This window comes from Pterocles gutturalis, unplaced genomic scaffold (assembly GCF_000699245.1).
Source record: "Pterocles gutturalis isolate BGI_N339 unplaced genomic scaffold, ASM69924v1 scaffold20103, whole genome shotgun sequence".
Classification (NCBI taxonomy): domain Eukaryota; kingdom Metazoa; phylum Chordata; class Aves; order Pterocliformes; family Pteroclidae; genus Pterocles; species Pterocles gutturalis.
In genome coordinates this window covers 15551-32316 of record NW_010118549.1, presented here as the reverse complement: position 1 = coordinate 32316, position 16766 = coordinate 15551, and the positions used below count along the sequence as shown (strand labels likewise).

The 16766-nt window shown below is 43.2% G+C and overlaps 1 protein-coding gene across 1 annotated transcript in view; it reads right to left on the bottom strand.

Annotated features, from left to right (window-relative positions):
• PTGFRN (prostaglandin F2 receptor inhibitor) overlaps positions 1-16766 on the bottom strand; it is a 38735-nt gene that overhangs the window by 14095 nt on the left and 7874 nt on the right. The window contains 2 exon segments of the mRNA XM_010076268.1: positions 5375-5794; positions 12814-13239. Coding sequence (XP_010074570.1) covers positions 5375-5794; positions 12814-13239 — 846 coding nt within the window.

Below are 16766 nucleotides of genomic sequence, written 5' to 3'. Positions count from 1 at the left end.
GCCTGTGCCCAGTCTATTACCCAGCAGGGAGGCCATAATCACTGCATGCAGCTTCCCTGCTTGCAATCAGACAGCACCATGGACCACAACAGGGAAAAAACCTGATGCAACCCACAAGTTCTGTCTTCCAAAATATTACTCATATCTGCCCTGGCACCAAATCATTCACTCTTGAACTGAGAATGCCATGACCTCCCTTTCTCCAGATAATGAGCTCCCTCACTCACACTATTTCATCCCCCTGCCCTCTCCCTACTTCTTCATGGAGCTGTTCCATAGCAAATTTTACCCCAAGCCTCATAATAGCTGTTACTGGAAGAAGCCCCCAGTAGTTTAGCCTGTGGTTTCTACTTCCAGCTGCAAATTAATGCACGCAGGCACAAAGGCACACAATGACAAAACACATTCTTACCCATTAACAGTGGCTGGAAAATACTAGCCTTTCTTGCCAAAGTTTCTGCTGTATTGCTCTTCATTCATTTACATGATTAAGGTTTCTTTCCTTTAAGAATCTTTCTATTCTCCTTTCTTGAAACTGAGTATCTCTCAGGGTCATTGCAGGGCAACATTTAATTTTAATTGCAAGTTCAACATCAATACTCAGCTCATATTTCAGCAGCTCTCAGTTTATCTCAGCTTCTTCCAAAGTGAATGATAATACATTGCTGTGCAATGAGCTCACACGCAGATGTAATCCAGAGTTGAAGATTTCATCGAGATGCTTCCCTTAAAGTTCTCCTTTATTTTTGCCTCTCCAGATCTTTCTGCCCTCTGCTGAATAGCACAGGAGGAAGCCAGCTCAGAGCACAGCCAAGCTCCAAATGGTTCTCTCTCATAACATACTTCTCAATACGAGATTAAAAGCTTCCTTCTCCCTTCTTCCCTCAAGGAAAAGGAAAATAAGTCACTTCTGTGGAAATTCCTGTGAGTGTATAGTGGGCAAAGACACTCTAAACACTAACCTGGGTTGTTGGGTTCAGAGTAAAAGGAATAGAAAATTAAAGGATGAATGCCAAAGTATTTATGACACCAGGATAAATCAGGTGGATTTCACAGAGACCAGGTGCCTCAGCATTTAAAAAAAAAAAAAAAAAATCAGCTGCAGGCCATTTGAACCAGATACCAGTACAAAGGCCTCCATCAGATAAGCACTCTGATCTCAAGCAAGCTCCCAGCTATTTGTTGACCGGCTTGGATGAGGCTGCAGGCAAAGGGGAGCACGAAAAAAAGATAGCCTCTCTCATCCACTGCTCAGCCCTTGCAGTGCAAAGGCATTGCCACTGGTGCGACACCTCCACATTACCAGAAAACAAGCGAGAGATTTCAGGTTGGGTAGGTAGGATCACAAGTCTTACAAGAAGCTGTCTTGATACACTGGCTTCGGAAGAACAGCAAGGAACAGAAGACAGGTTTGTTCCAGGCTGAAAGAAAGTCTATGTACCCATACATCATCCAATAGCTCAGGACGAGAGAGGATGCATTTGAGTTTCATCAGAAATAATACAATGAAAATATGATAAAATGTCAAGACAAGCACTGGCAGCTGCTCTTCTCCCTCGCATTGCTGGGCAACCTTTGAAAAAGAGATGGCAGAACTTCTGTTCTAGACTGGGAAAACAGAAAGAAGCACTGAAGAACATTAAAGTCTTCATATGGGACAGCTTCCCCCTGCCCCCCAAATAAACTTAGTTTGCTTACAGCTACTCAACATACAGCAGGCATTCATTTTATAAAATGAGTGTAGTGATCCATGTTATTCATAAGGCCAGACCAGAGGATTCACAAGATCCTTTCTGGTCTTAAAATATATCCAGCAAAGAACAATCTGCCATTGACTGAATACTTGAAAACTAATGACCTACTAGGCTCCTCCTCACCACCACCACCCCCTGACTTCCAGTTTATATAATTCAGTGGACAAAATCCACATTTCATGTTTTAGTTCAGGAAGTTTCAAACAAATGCCTTTACATCAACTTTTCAGATCATTAACCAAATGGAATAAATACATCCCTGTGCAACAGCAAGTGGAGAAAGAAGAGAGGAGGTCTCTGCTTGGAGCCAGCAAGTTTTGGCTTGAATGGAAAGAATCTGAGCAAGACATTTTCCATAGAGGTTCACGGAAAAACATTTCAGAGCACTGCCACACTTCAAGCCTATTGTAGCAGGAAACACTGAAGTTTCATGTGTGCACTTCCTAGCTCGTATATAAAAAGCTTATAGGCCTCCTGCCGTTCAGATAGATCACACTGCACAATGTGTATGCACACTAAAAACCTCTCCTTGAAACACCACTCAACTTCAAGAGATCTGAGAGGGAGTCCAAGTGGAAGAAAGGGTTTCCAATCCTAGCAAGCCCCTCCACCCCCTATCAAAAAGGAATCAATAAAAACAACTGAGAAAGAAATCCCTCCTGTGACTAAAAGCTTCATGTAAAACTCAATTTTAAGGGCTTCCTTCTGCTGAAAATGCAGCTTCCATATTGATCACCTCCCCACTTCATCCCTCATGGTGCAAGCTGAAAAATGCTGTCAAAGTCCAAGCCTTCCAAGTAGGGAGGAGACTGGAATTCCTTCTATTTTTCAAAGTTGTACTGCTTTATTATATCCCCCCTGCAACAGTCAGAGTTAAAATGCCTTTCTATTACACTTTGAGAACCCCAAAAGTCAGGAAAACTGTTAATGAGTCAATTGCACTACCAGGGCCAAACACACTCATAAGCTACTTATAATACCTGTTTAACTTGGGATTTAGCACAGCAGTGCTCCCCAGCTTTTACAGTTACCTGGAGAGCTGTGTGCCCCTCTGCTTTTTCTGACCCTTTCCTGTTAGTATCTTCACTCCGATCTTGGGGAGTCTCTCATTCTCCCTAGAAATGACTAGCTACCTCAGCAGTTCTGCCTTTCACCACTCCCATTAGGGAAAGTCTGGCACTAGCTTCTTTTTCTGAAGAACAAGGTTGACAGCTGCCTGTACCACAGGAAACAAGAGAGGGGCGTGATATCTGAGCTGTGCTTTCATAGCTGCTCCACAACTTGGCCTTTTACCCCTGGCTCCCTGGCTCAGTCACAGTTTGCCTCAAAGACAGTACACCTCAGCAAACAAAACCAAATTAACCCACCTGTAAAACATCTTCTCTCTTGTATACCTAATTGCAAATAATTTTCCAGATAATATTGCCACAGTTAGTCCATTCTAACTGTGCTCATCACACCTTCCCATCATGCCCAGAGATGAATGCCCAGCAAGGATGCCCAAGTAACAACTGAAGGACACAAAGTTCATCCACCAGTTGAAGAAAGGAAGGTATTTGAGCCCAGATTTTGCTACATGCCAAGATTACTTTGGGAAATAACTATCTTGTAAATTGTGCCTGGAATCTCATTCCTATCTTCATTCTTTGGTAAAGAATGAAAGGCTGACAGGGCTTCAGGGCCATCCCTCCCCCTGTTCCAGCCTTGCTACTGGAATTCACGCATTCTCAGGGCACTGCTACAGGCTACCTCCCTTTCTTTGCTCCATGTGACAGAAATCCTATCTCGGTGAAGAGGCTGGGAGTAGAGTGGGACAGCAAAAAGAAGTCAAGACTGCAACATGCGCACTTCCCTCCCTTGCATAGCTCACAGGGTTCCCTCTGAACCATGGATATTAATAGCATACTGCCAAACTTTTTGGATAGGAGTTCAAAGTGACATAAGCAACGTTGGGAGACTCACCAATCACTTTTGTGCAGGAAAGCCTCCAAGTAAGAGCTTGGAGGGGAGGAGTTTGGTACAGATTTCATTCTTGCTAGTTTGTTGCATCACCCCTTTGCAAATGCTGCTCTCATACTATGTCTGACACACATACCAAGAGCAGTAAGACCACAACTATAGGCCATTAAGCCATCTTGAGAAATACAACAAATCTACAGCAATATTCAGCTGTGACAGTGCTGCTCTGAGAGGCACTTGGAACACAGGCAACTAAGATTATTTTCAGAACAGTAACTTGCCATAAAACTAAACAAAAAGCCAACCAGAAACTACCTAGAACTGAAAGAAGCATTGAGCTGAGTCAATGTCCTCTCTCTGGACAGCTTAGGTCAGGCTGCATCTTCATTAGGGTTTGTATCAAGATGATACACTTCAAAGCTTCTTACAAAGTGATGTCCTCAGTGCAAGGCTGTCCCCCTACGCTCAGCCCTTCTCCTTTTTCCAGTGTTCCTAGTATAAGGAAGTTCAGTTTTTAGAATTCACCTCAGAGAACTATTACCTTAGTTATACATGCAGCCAGAAGTCAGGCTGCTCTTGCCTAGTCACAGATGGATCTTCTAAAAACCCTACAGCCCCACTATTATAAGCAGAACAACTCACATGAAGAACAAGTGATCTGAGGAGATACCTTCTCCCAAGCTGTGCTTGTAAATAGGAATGGGGGAGTGCAGAATGTTTGAGATAAAGCAGCCACCTAGAGAGCTCCAACATAGGATACACCTTTAGTCTACACCAAGAGCTCTTCAAAAGTGCTCAAGAAGTCACCAGCTTGGTTTATCTAATCATGATATGAGCCACTCACTCGTAAGTGCACCACCATTATGAAAACAACTCTGTGGTACTTCCCACCCACACACCATGATAGGATGCCAGTGTTAACATGCATCTCTGATGATCCAAACCAAGCCTGTTCCTCTCTCCCTCCCCCCAACAATATACCAGGACAGGCACACTTCCCCAGAAAAATCTCAACAGGCAGGCTATGTTACAGGTGAACATGAGGGTTTCAGCAAGGATGCAAGGAACAGGATGTACTTCTGATACTGAAACTCATCCCAATTTGTGTAGCTTTGTAGTCCAGCCACAAGGGGCCTCTAAGGTCTTCCACTGGCAGGATGAGATGGGATGGCTGAAATGTTAACTATTGCCTTGACCCGATCGTTTTCTGCAATTACATCAACACGAAGGTGTGCTCAGGCAATTTAATGCTATGCTAATCGAGTCTGTTTTAGAACAGAAATCTAGTTTATATTAATGTTCTTCCAGAGCAGCCAGTACCTAACAGCAATCCATTGATAAAGCTGGCAAATGTGGCAGCAGTTATTCCATACTGAGAACCAGCTCTGAGCCTGCAAGGCCATAAAAGCTACATTAGTAAAGAAAAACCCAGGGGTTATGATTACAGACAAGTTATTAAACATCTTTCTGTAAACAAACAATAGCACAAAGGACACAAGTACCACCAAAAGAGATAAGCAAATATCTCAGCCATCATACCATCTAGACACCCATTCCATGTTCCAAGAGTATTTCCCGGAGACACCGAAACTACCGGGAGAGCGTGAAAGAACTCTCTCCCTTTCGGGCTCAGGCACAGAGCTGCCAGATTCTATACCAACCTGACATCTGGAAGTCTATCTGGATAGGGTTGGATAAGCCATTCACTGCTTCACGCCACATGCCACCACCACCTGGAGACCATGCAGTCACTACACAGCGATACAGCCCAGCATCAGAAATCTGGGTCTGATACATCCTGTAGCGGAACTCATTCTCCTGGACCTTCTCCAGAACCACACCATCCACACGAGTCTGGTCTGTCCAGTCTTCCAGCCGCACTACTGAATCCTGGTTCAAGGAGATTATGCGAGTGGTTCCATTAGGATTCGACTGATCTGTTAGTGGCTTCTCAGCTGTAATGAGGACAGAGTAGCGTGGCGTCTTGATGTTTTTTGAAGACACTTTGCACGTCATTTCAAAGGTGTGGCCTGCTACAAAGAACGGCTTCAATTTCACTGCCTCCACTGTAAGCGTGTAATCTGAAGAGGGAAGGAAATAAGCAGCAAGAGAAGGGTTAATAAACAGGTGCAGATATTTCTGCAGCATTTCAGCCTAGAAGATTACCAATAAGCAAAGTACGTTTTTGGGAGAGAAAAACCCCAGCACATTTATCTAGACACATATGGATACACCAGAATGCTACTCAACAGCGCACACACACCAGTACACAACGGTTTGGGTCAAGATGCAAAGATTCAAACGAACATCAAATACTGTACAGATAACGCAATACACAAGTCATAGTGTGACAGGACCTCCAGGACTTTTTTTTTTATTCAGAAGATATTAGTCAGACAAGACTCAGAGTCGCAGTTTTATACTGGATCTGGAAGAACACCCTCAGCAACAGGGTACAAGGACACTGCTGAAGTACTCCTGACTAGTGACAAAAGCTAGCCACTAACTGAATCGGCAGCACTTAGTGTAGCTTCTTTTATTTCCCTTGAAAATCCACCCTAATAGCAATCCAGACACATTCAGCTGAACTCCCAAGATCAGTTGAAATTGCATGACAAAAAAGTTGGTGGTAAGACGAGCAGTCTCCATCCCCAGCACCTCCATACATACACCTCTGTGTTGAAAGAGTTTGGTACACCTCTGCCTCCCATGTTTCCTAACAGCCCATCTGGCATCCAGAATGCCAGCAACACTTACTGCTCAGTTTCCTTTCCTTTCTTCAGCATTCTCCAAATCTGACAGTTCCTCAATCCCAAGAATCCCTTAATTACAGGGTTTGGGAAAATTATACATCTAGGAGCACAGCCCCAAGACACAAAAAATACGAGCTCACAATAAGAAACTGAGAAAACGATGAGTGACTCAAATCAGAACCAGATAAAAGGAAAGGGAGTTGCTAGTTTCCTGGCACTGTGATGAAGAGACATCCCACACACTCCGTTTCCTCCTAAGGAATGGGTGCTGGGGCAGAAAACACAACTTACAGCTACTTCTTACCAAAGTAACAGTATTGCAAGAATTCAGCCAGTCAAACTTTCTGGATTTACTGTGCTGCAGCATATTCCCCCTTCCTCCCCTTATAAGAAATTGGTGTAGACACATTTAAAAAACAAACCAAACTACACACATCACCTTTATGCAAGGTGATACTTCTGAGGAAAAGGGAAATAAACAATGGTGAGATTGTTACAAATTTCCCAAAACTGAACCAAATGCAGTAATATTTATGCCCTCCCCACAAGAGCAACAAGATACTCGTCAAGATTACATTTTGCAGTGTTTTGCCTTCGAGCAGCAGTTTTCACAATGAGTAAACACAGCCCAAAAGATGAGAAACCCAGTATGACAACTTTAAATCAGTACTCCATAAAGCAGATCACAGTACAAAGCTATATAAAGAAACAGCAGGAGCGGGAAAAGCCAAGCTGCTTCTAGTGGTCTAGCTGAGCACAGAATTACTTGATACTCCACACCAACCAGCCTCCCCCCTTTCCCCCCACACACCACCTTCCACCCGCTAAGCAAGTGGGAATACAGGAGTTGCACATTTAGGCATTCTGGGTACCATCACAACTGAAGCTGCACAGAGTCCTTCTCTGCTTCCCTTGTGTGAGAACTCATCCTGTATCTGATTCTAGACTTCGGTTCCATTTTTTCCTCATCCTGTGTCCATGAGATTCTGGTATCATCCTCTTCATAAGGTTGAGGCATTTAGGAGCCCAGCACAGACCAGCTTGCCACATTTTAGGAATCTAATAGACAATTATATTTTGCCCCAAATGCAGAAGCACAAACAGCTAGCCACACTTCTCTGCTTTCTAGGCCTTGTGCAAAGGCTCTGGGCAAAGATCCCGCCTGATGAAAACATTCTTCGTACTGTTGATCTTCATGTCAGAGTGCTGGGTCCTAGATACCAAAAAGAAAACTTGCATTTGGTCTCTCATACATGTACTTAAGACAAATACCTTGACATGATCAGAGCAGTACAGATGTAGCCAAGAAGAGATAACTCTCCCTACTATCTGGGCTCCAAATGCCTTATTTCAACTATTCCACCAGAGGCACAGGTCAGGCAGCAGTACACAGGGGAGTGTCTTGTGCCCAGTAAGGACAGAACAAACTTTGTTCCTAGACATCCTTTCTTGACTTTCCATTTGAGGGCAACAGAAAATGCTGCTTTGATGCAAATTAAAATGTTGCAAAAAATCATTTTTGCTAAAGAAAAGGAGAAAGGAGTGGTGGTAGCATGGGACAGCAGCAGAAATGCCATCTGTAGAGTTTGTGGAAGAGAACATCTGAGGCCCAGAGATGCAGCTGGAGAACAGCAGCAGATTTCAAAAGGTTAGGAATTAGGATGGTGAACATAAAACAGGGAGATATAGTCTTAAGAAAGTCCTTTCAAATGATTTTTCTACCTTTTAAAAATGCAAAATTCCTTAGGTTGGATGAATACAGAAGACAGAGGCACCTCCTCTTATGTGAGATCGTAAGAAATGCAGACCAGAATAGAGAACAGGACACAAAAACCAGCACGTATAGGTGCTGAATGTTTCTTGCTGCAAGAAAGTAAAAAAATATCAAAGGAACATTTCTGAATCTGCAATAATATTAGAGATGTATGTAGTACAGTAAAACAACAATTTTAAAAGCCCCATATCCTATCAACTAGAAAAGCCTGGATCACCAGTCTTAACAGTACGGGTCTGTGACAAAATTGTTCTCCTTCAGTAGTAGCAGATGAAATGTAATTAGCACTCCATCATCCCCCACCTAGAAAAAGCATGTAGTTGTCTCTGTGTGTAACAGTGCACATTATGGGAAAGAGAAGAAACCAAAGATTTGGTGCTTAGGTTAGAAATAACAGTAATCTGCAAGAAGAGTTAAGTGGGAAAGGAAAGTTTCTTCATGTTTCCTGTGATAACAGAAACTACTCATCAGATCTTATAGCATAGAATGGGCCAGAGAAGTAAAGAACATTTTCTTCCAAGAACCTCATCCTAAGATCTCATTTCTAACCTTCCAAGAATTGCCAAGGAGGCAATGTCTGTGTCTTGACCACTACCCTGCATGATTGCCCCTCCACACACATACCTGCAATCCCATGCAGTGTCTCACCTCCTTCTTGGAAAGCTCCATGAATGAAAAGCACAGTAAAACACACCCTGGTCGGTCATACACAGGAGGCTGCAATTGGCAGAATTTATGTTGGAAAGTGGTAGGGGAAGAGATCCTAAGTAAACCATACCCAATGCTTATAACCAGTTTGGGCTCTACTCCAAGACAGAAGGCTAGCAGCAGCAGAAATCCTAGTCAAATGACTTAAATAAAATTTGAGTAATAAACTGTACTTTGGAGCCTGGCAGTGCATGCCTCTGCCTTCCATCACTGGCCACTCCAAGTGCTTAAGCCACACTATAATTCTCTTGCTCTCTACCACAAAGTAGATGCTCAGATTCAAGAGTACTTCCTAGGTAGTGACCAAAAAGAGTTTTCACCTAATCTAAGCCAGTAAAATTTCCAGAGAAGCCTAACAGCTACAAGGGCAAGGAGATTTTAGGAAACAGCAAACAACTTTCCTGCATTCCACTGACTCCAGTCAGAAAAGCAGCACAACGGCCACGGCTAACAGAAACCTCAGAGCCCACATCTCACCAGCAGCTGCAAGTAATGTCGTCTCAATATTCCTAAAAGGCTTCTTCATCCCCCAGTGCTCTAGCTAGATTGCACGTACAGGGAATGCAACAGACATTAAGGTAATGACAGCATTGCCTTCATAGGAGAATGAGACTCTACAACACCCTGAGGTACAATTGTAGCCCCAGCAGCTCTGATACCAAGAGCTCTGAAAACACAGCAGGCACGCTAAGGCCTGCACCACGGCCTGAGAGTGTATATAAAATGCAGTGGCTCTCCCCACTGCTGCCTACACACAACTAGACCCCCCTCACTGGCCTGCTCCCCCGTCAAGCAAAGAGCATAAACACTTCACCCTCACGCAGCCACAGGCATGAGGGGCCCAGCCACCCCTGACTGGGGCTTGTACACCTAACTTAATGCACTTTCTTGTTCCAACACCCAAACTACCATGTACATCTGGCAGCTTGGTGCCATGGGTATGGGAATTTCTTTGCTCAAGATGAACTGCATGTCTGTACTATGCAGTGTCTATTATACACCTGCAATGGCAAAGACAAGTGGGTGGCAGAAATATCCCCTGTTGCCTATTCACAGGACTGTCTGAAAGATCAAGATTCCCTTACTCCCAGTTAAATGTGATGGGAGGGCCTGGGCAAGCATTAAGAACAAGTAACATTACATTAAATACAATTATTTTGTAAATTAAAGACAGAAGTATTAACAAAACCCCAAATAATAGCACCTCAGGGATCTGAAATTTCAACTAAAATATAATGTTCTCTTTTGCAAAGAATTCCACTCAGATCCAAAGTTGACAACAGTGGATTAAGAAACAAGCACTAATTCTGCATTCCACTGCAAAGAACAACTGTGTTTTAAATATAGGCAATACTCACTCAAATTAATAAATAAAATTATCTTTTAAACTATCAAACTTTTTTCTGGGTTGAAAATAATCTTCAAAGCTGGTCAAAAAAAGGTTTCTTCCATTCCTTTACCCCTTTTTACTGATAGGTATGTACTCTAAATAAGCAAAAAATAACAATATAATTGATGCTTCTCATTTTTGAGGAGAAATAAAGATGCTTTCCTTGTCACCTTGGCAGGGAAGAAGGTAGAAGAAAGAGGGGAAGAAACAAATCAGGCAGACCATGTCAAAAATAACAGTGATCTATAATAGCAATTGGCTGCATTTGCAAAGCTGAGTAAGCAGAAGAACATGCGAGCATTATTAGTCCCAACAGAACAAACTGGAAAAAGAAGATAAAAAAACCTCAAGTTACAATGGGCAAACATACAACTTATTATGCAACACACATAAAAAGGACTTTGAGGTCTTCACATGACGTTTACATTTCAAGCAAAGGCTTCCTTATTCTGAACACCCCTCTGTGCTGACTGACCCACAGACACAACATAAAACCATTTCTCCTTTCTGAAGAACTCAGAACCACCTTTTCCAAAGCGGGATTTCTCCAAAGTCCCGCAGCCCCCCTTCCACTGCTCTAAAGTACATGATGCAAGTAATGAAATAGTTGGAAGAAAAGTCTCTACGTAGGCACAAGCTATCCAAAGAAGAGGCAAATTTCTGTTCTCTCCTTAGGCAAACACGTGGGAGCCTGGCTGCTGGCTTTTATAAGCACTGGGAGCAGTTAGGGACTCAAATCACCAGAGATACTTGTCAAAACAACAGTCAGAGAGCAGAGACAGCAGCAGATTAACTCCTTCATAGTTGCTGCACTGAGTTCACAGCCGAGTCAGGAGCTCACATTGAATAGGATATGCCAGAGCAGGGACAGGGCAGGCAGAGAAAGGCATCTGGGGCTAGACTGCTGAAAGAGTGGGAGGGGGGGCACGAGGGGTGGAAAGAAAGAAGGGGAAGTCAAACCTATATATTGCCCCCCCTGCTTATATACATACAACATGCTTTTTCAGGAGGAAAATGTGTTTGTAGGGGAGCTCACTTTCACATCATAAATCCCCCAACTCCTTTGCCAACAAAATGTACTTTTCAGCATGGGGGCTATAACATTTACATTTATGTTGCAAAATTAGCAGAGTTTTTGGAATAAAACCAGAAACACTGGAATCTTCACACCTGTCACGGTTTGTTTTCCCTCAGAAATGTCAACACAGGCTGAGAGTTTTCAACTCCAGCTGGTCTCTCTAGCTTCTCCAAAGGCAATGATCCATTACGCATGCATGCACACACACACACTCCATGTTGTGGCATAACAACTGAACTAATTGTGAACAGCACTGAGCATTAATGAGACACCTCATTCCTGCTGGAGAAGCCAGCTTCAGTGAAAAAAATGACCTTTTCATGGATCACTCTTGGTCTGAGGATGAAGGAAGTACTGAGCAAGCAGGCCACCATTTCTCTCTCCACTGAAGCAGAATCACAGCAGAAGCTCTCCAATTTGCTGTTTAGGGATTATCCCTAAACAACTTTAAACTGATTTCAAACTATTCGCCTCTGAAATATAGTTTTCTGCCTGTGACTGCCTCAGCTAGACTGTTAAACAAATCTATCAGAATAAATGCAGCTTAGCTAAGCACAGATTTTTGCCAAAGACATTCCATCCTAGGTTATCTTATTCCTTCCGTCCCTATCCAACAGACCCCTCTTGGATGACCTCACACCTATGTTTAAACAGTATCTCTACAGGACATCCAGGATACATACACCCATTTTAAACCAGCACTAAGCAATTCAGGTAACTCTATTTAGCTTCTAAGAAATGCTCCCAGAGTCAGTTTAAATACTGACCAGAGCTAGTTCACTTCTGCCTAAAAAAGGCCCAGATCCAAGCAAATCACTGAATGACTTTGCTCTGGCACTCACTTATTTTTTGATACTCTGGTGCTAGTATGCCCATTAACTCCCTCAGAAGTGCCTTCCAAACACGGGCTTGTAGGACAGAGGCAAAAAAACCACAAAAAACCACACTCTCAAACTGGCAGACAGAGAGACTTAAAGTGAGTGACATTCCTCTTTTCACCTCAAGACAATCCTGTTGCTAGCAGCAAGACGCATCTTAGAGAGACCAAAATATTCCAAGTCATGAAAAGGGGCAATGACCCCAGTATCACTGCTGGATGCCACCCCTGCCACAATGACAGCCCGGCTCCTGGAAGTCTCAGCACAGTTTGATTGACGTATCTCTGCTTTGCACTTCCACTCCAAACTGTTGCATGAAACTGGTGAGTGCTGTTAAGTAGTTACTTCCCTCCACAAATAAGAGGCCTTTACACAAGGTAATAGTGTTTTTTTACATCTTCATAACACAGAACCCTATTTCCAAAGCCCATTAGCAGGCCTTCTGGCTGACAGGCCTAGACACGAGAAAACTAATCTTGGCTAACCAGGTCTTTCAGTGAATAGGTGCAAGGTTCCTACCTTGTGTAGCCCAGAAAATGCTGACAGATGCAGAAGTCACATCTTTGCTCTTTACCCAGCTGTTGTTGCGGTGCCTACTCCACGCAGAGATGACACAGAAATAATTCCCTCTGTCACCTTCTCTAGTCCACTGGATTCGTAAACTGAAGGTGTCAACAGCCTTTTTAGAGAAGATTATTTCCCCATTCTGAGTCCGCTCTCTGCTCCTTTCCCCAGGCAGCAGAGTCCAGTCTGCATCCATCGTGGCCAGGAGTTCCTCTGTCACCACATCGTCACTGCGCAGGCGCTGCCTGTAGTACCAGGAAACTGTGAAGCGCACGTTTGCTTTGGTGTCCTGTGCTTTTGTGATCCTGCAATTGAGCTCTGTGGGGTCATCTGAAAACTTGGGTGTTTTAGAAGCATTCAGAAACACCTCATAGTCTGGCTCTGCAGGAGAGGAAACCCAGAAGAAATAGGTTAAAAGCTACAATCAGAAGGGAGAAAGTGCTGGAGCTTATTAAGGGATACTGCCAACTTCCAACATCCAGTCCGTGAAAGCACCTGAGCTAGAAGCCAAGTGCCAGAATATGCATTTTTCTGACAGTACCTGGGGACTGGGAACTTGGACTCCATCCAGCTCTCAGACTTGCACCAGTCTGACACAAATACCCCTAGGCCTGCATTTTCAAGTGAGACCTTTAATTTCATGTCTAGCCAGACCATTTCAGAAAAAACAGGAATAAGAGATCTGGTCAAGCAAAATCATTCCCTCTTTAGGCCTGGCCCCAAGAACCCACTATGTGGGTTCAGTTTCAGCCCAGCCAGTCACTTTTGCACCTGTTCAAATGCCTTGGGCACCCTGCAGCAACAGGAGACTGGTTATTCTGGAGCTTTGTGGACTGACCAGAGATGCCCCATGTCCCCAGTTTCTCTCCAGGATAAGAGGCCATTTCCCGTCCTGAAACTCCTTGTTTCCGCACTTAACCATCCCATCATGCCTCTACAATATGGTTTAAGAATGTTAAAAAAAAAAAACAACCCCAAAACCCAAACACCTCACCCACCCACACACCAAAACCAGGGGCATAGGTTGGCACTGGCCACAGGCAGCACCAATACCAGCACACAGCAACTTTCAGTGGGCAGGGTAATAAATACTAAGTAGGTTAAGAGTCAAAAATGTGTAAATCAGAAGAGCTTGATAGTCTAAACGGAGAAGTACATCCTGTACAGCTATGAGGCTGTAATACCTCAAGCTAGGAAAGGAGTGCCTGAAATTCATGGGCTAAGAATGGTGCTGTTGTGTTTAAATCTGAAATAGCTGGCTGTCCAAAGCCTGAACTTGATAAGGCAGCCACATGACTACTTGCTCTCAGACTAGAGAGATAGTAAAGGAAAAAGATTACAGCAAGAACCTCACACCACAAAGGAAATACATATTTATTTATTAGTGTTAGAATATTCTGCTGTTGTGCTGTGTACTATAATTCAGAAAAAAGACTAGCTTTCCAACTGTTCGGCCAATACTCACCAACATGGCTTTTATAATGTAAGTTTATTCAGCGCTGTTTATTTCTTGCTTTATGTTATATTTGGCATTTTGCCCTCCTAGAAACAATTAACTGAAGCTGTAATTGGGACAGAGAAGGCATTCCAAAGCTAAAACTTAGGCTTAGCTCACCAATAAGCCAAGATAATAAAGCATCTTAATAGAACTGCCGCGCAAACTGTGCATGCACATGCATTTTTGGACTTCAGATGCAAAGGATAAAACCAATTCTATCAAACAAGCTAGCTGCTGCTATGTCAGCTTGCAGAAAAGATCTCTCACCATTAAGTGTTATGCATGCAGTGTCCTTGCATCTAGCAAGAACAAGGGCATTAATACACACCAGACACTAGAGTATCAAGTGATACTGATGGTGAGTTTCTACAGTGTTAGGTAACACACAAGAAAAAAAGTACTGTTTACTTAAGCCTGTAGTACCTACCACCAGTGAACGTTAGTGTAGATTTCCGCCCATTTTCAGTATAAGGCAAAATAGAAAGCAAATGCACAGAATTCCTCTGCTACAACCAAGGCATAGATTATTAACGGTAGCCAAAACCCACTTTTGGTGTAAGCCCCCACAGATCCTACAGCTACACTACTCTTCCTGTCTCATTCACAAAAGATTAGTCTTCTCCAGGGCCTCATGCTCTGCAATTTTCTTATAATTCCCCCTCGCCTTCCCTTCCCCCCTCAAAAAGGCAGCATTCAAGACCAATTAATATTTTCACAACAACAAAGACTAGGAAAGCAGAAACTCTTCTCACAAGAAGAACACAAGAAGGAAAAAGCTGCAAGAAACTTCAGTTCTTAGAAAATCACTTCATGTTTGTTTTATTTGCAGGCAGGGGAAGGACTGCTAAGAAGAGTGTTTTGGCTCCGACAGCACCACTCCAGATAGGCTCTTCACCCTGACAGACACTCAAACAGAGGATTTAGAAAGAATAAAAGGCTGGCTGGATAAACCTCATTCCTCCACTCTGTCAGCTGTCAAAGAACAGCCTCACTGACAGTTCAATGACTTAATACCCCAGCAGCTCTTAACTTCCATTAAGGAGGAGGAGTTGGCAAATTCTGGATGCAGTTGAAAACCTCAAATGCTGAAAATTTATTCTACTTTCCCTTGCCCTAGCAACCAAGCATCTACTGAAGAGCAGATTTTATTCTATCCTGTTCCCAAATAGTGCCAAATTGGAATGGAAAGAGTAAGGATTAGTCCTACAGGTGTGGGCACTACAAGAGTATGCAAGCATGCAGTGCACCTGGGCACACATGAGCATGTGTGCACGCATGCACATGCACACCCGTGGGGGAAGGAGGAAACACTCAACTGAATGTGCAATCTGAATGGCTGAATCAGGAAATCAAGACATTCATCACTTGTGCACTTCTAGCACACATTCATTACAAGTAAACTTGGAAACGGCCACGGCTCAACTGCTCTGTACAATGCTAAAAAGCAACATTTAAAGTCATTGTCACTGGGATTTAACCTTGTGACACAGCTATTTATTTCTGAAAACGAGGCTTCGGAGCAGGCTCTCTATATGCTGGCCTCATTCAGTACTTTTATGTTGGAACAGCTCTGCCTTTGTAACTGGACAGTACCACACATTTCTGATAACAAGAGGCTCTAACAGGTACATTGAGAGGGTTTAGGCCTGGATGCTTGCATCCAGTCAAAACTGCAAACAAACACCAAGTACTACAGCTCAGCCAGTTCTCCCCAAGCTCACATCTAGGTTATTTCTTGTGGTGGAAGCATGAAAGACTTTGTGAATTTTAGCAGGTGCAGATGCCTTACCTACAGCATCGTCCAACACCATCCTGAGTTTCACTGTTTCTAAATTGAAGTTATTCTCTCCCCAAGATTAAACTAGGAGACAGGATGAGTAGGCTGACGTATCTTGACCTATCCCTAAAACGACAGGCTTTTTAGAAGTTTCGGTGGAGTTTCATTTTTAATATTTCTCCAAAGTAACTTTACTTCTAAGAATATTTGCATAAAGAGATATCTCCAAAGCTTAAGAGTTCAGCTTGGATAATGCAAAGCAAAAGCTTTACAAAGTGCAGCATGCATATGAGACAGCGGATCAGTGGATCTCCAAAACAGATTTGTCTTGGGAAAGGAGTGTTTTTTACTGTCAGCCTGCTCTTGTAGGCCAGGTAGATCAGATAAGCCTGTTGAGTCTCTTAACTACAGCTTCTGTTCCTCATTCAGTCAACAAGTCTTAAATGAATAAGTGGTAAACACAGCTGCTTCTAACCAGCCCTTTGCAAAAAAATGTGGACATGGATGGTATTAGAACAGTAAGAAGGGAAAACCATCAAGAACAACTGGGGCATAAAGGAAGAAGAGAGAATAAAGAGATGATCAAGTTTCTGTTTAAGTAGATTTTTTTCCCCCAGCTTGTGAATTAAAACC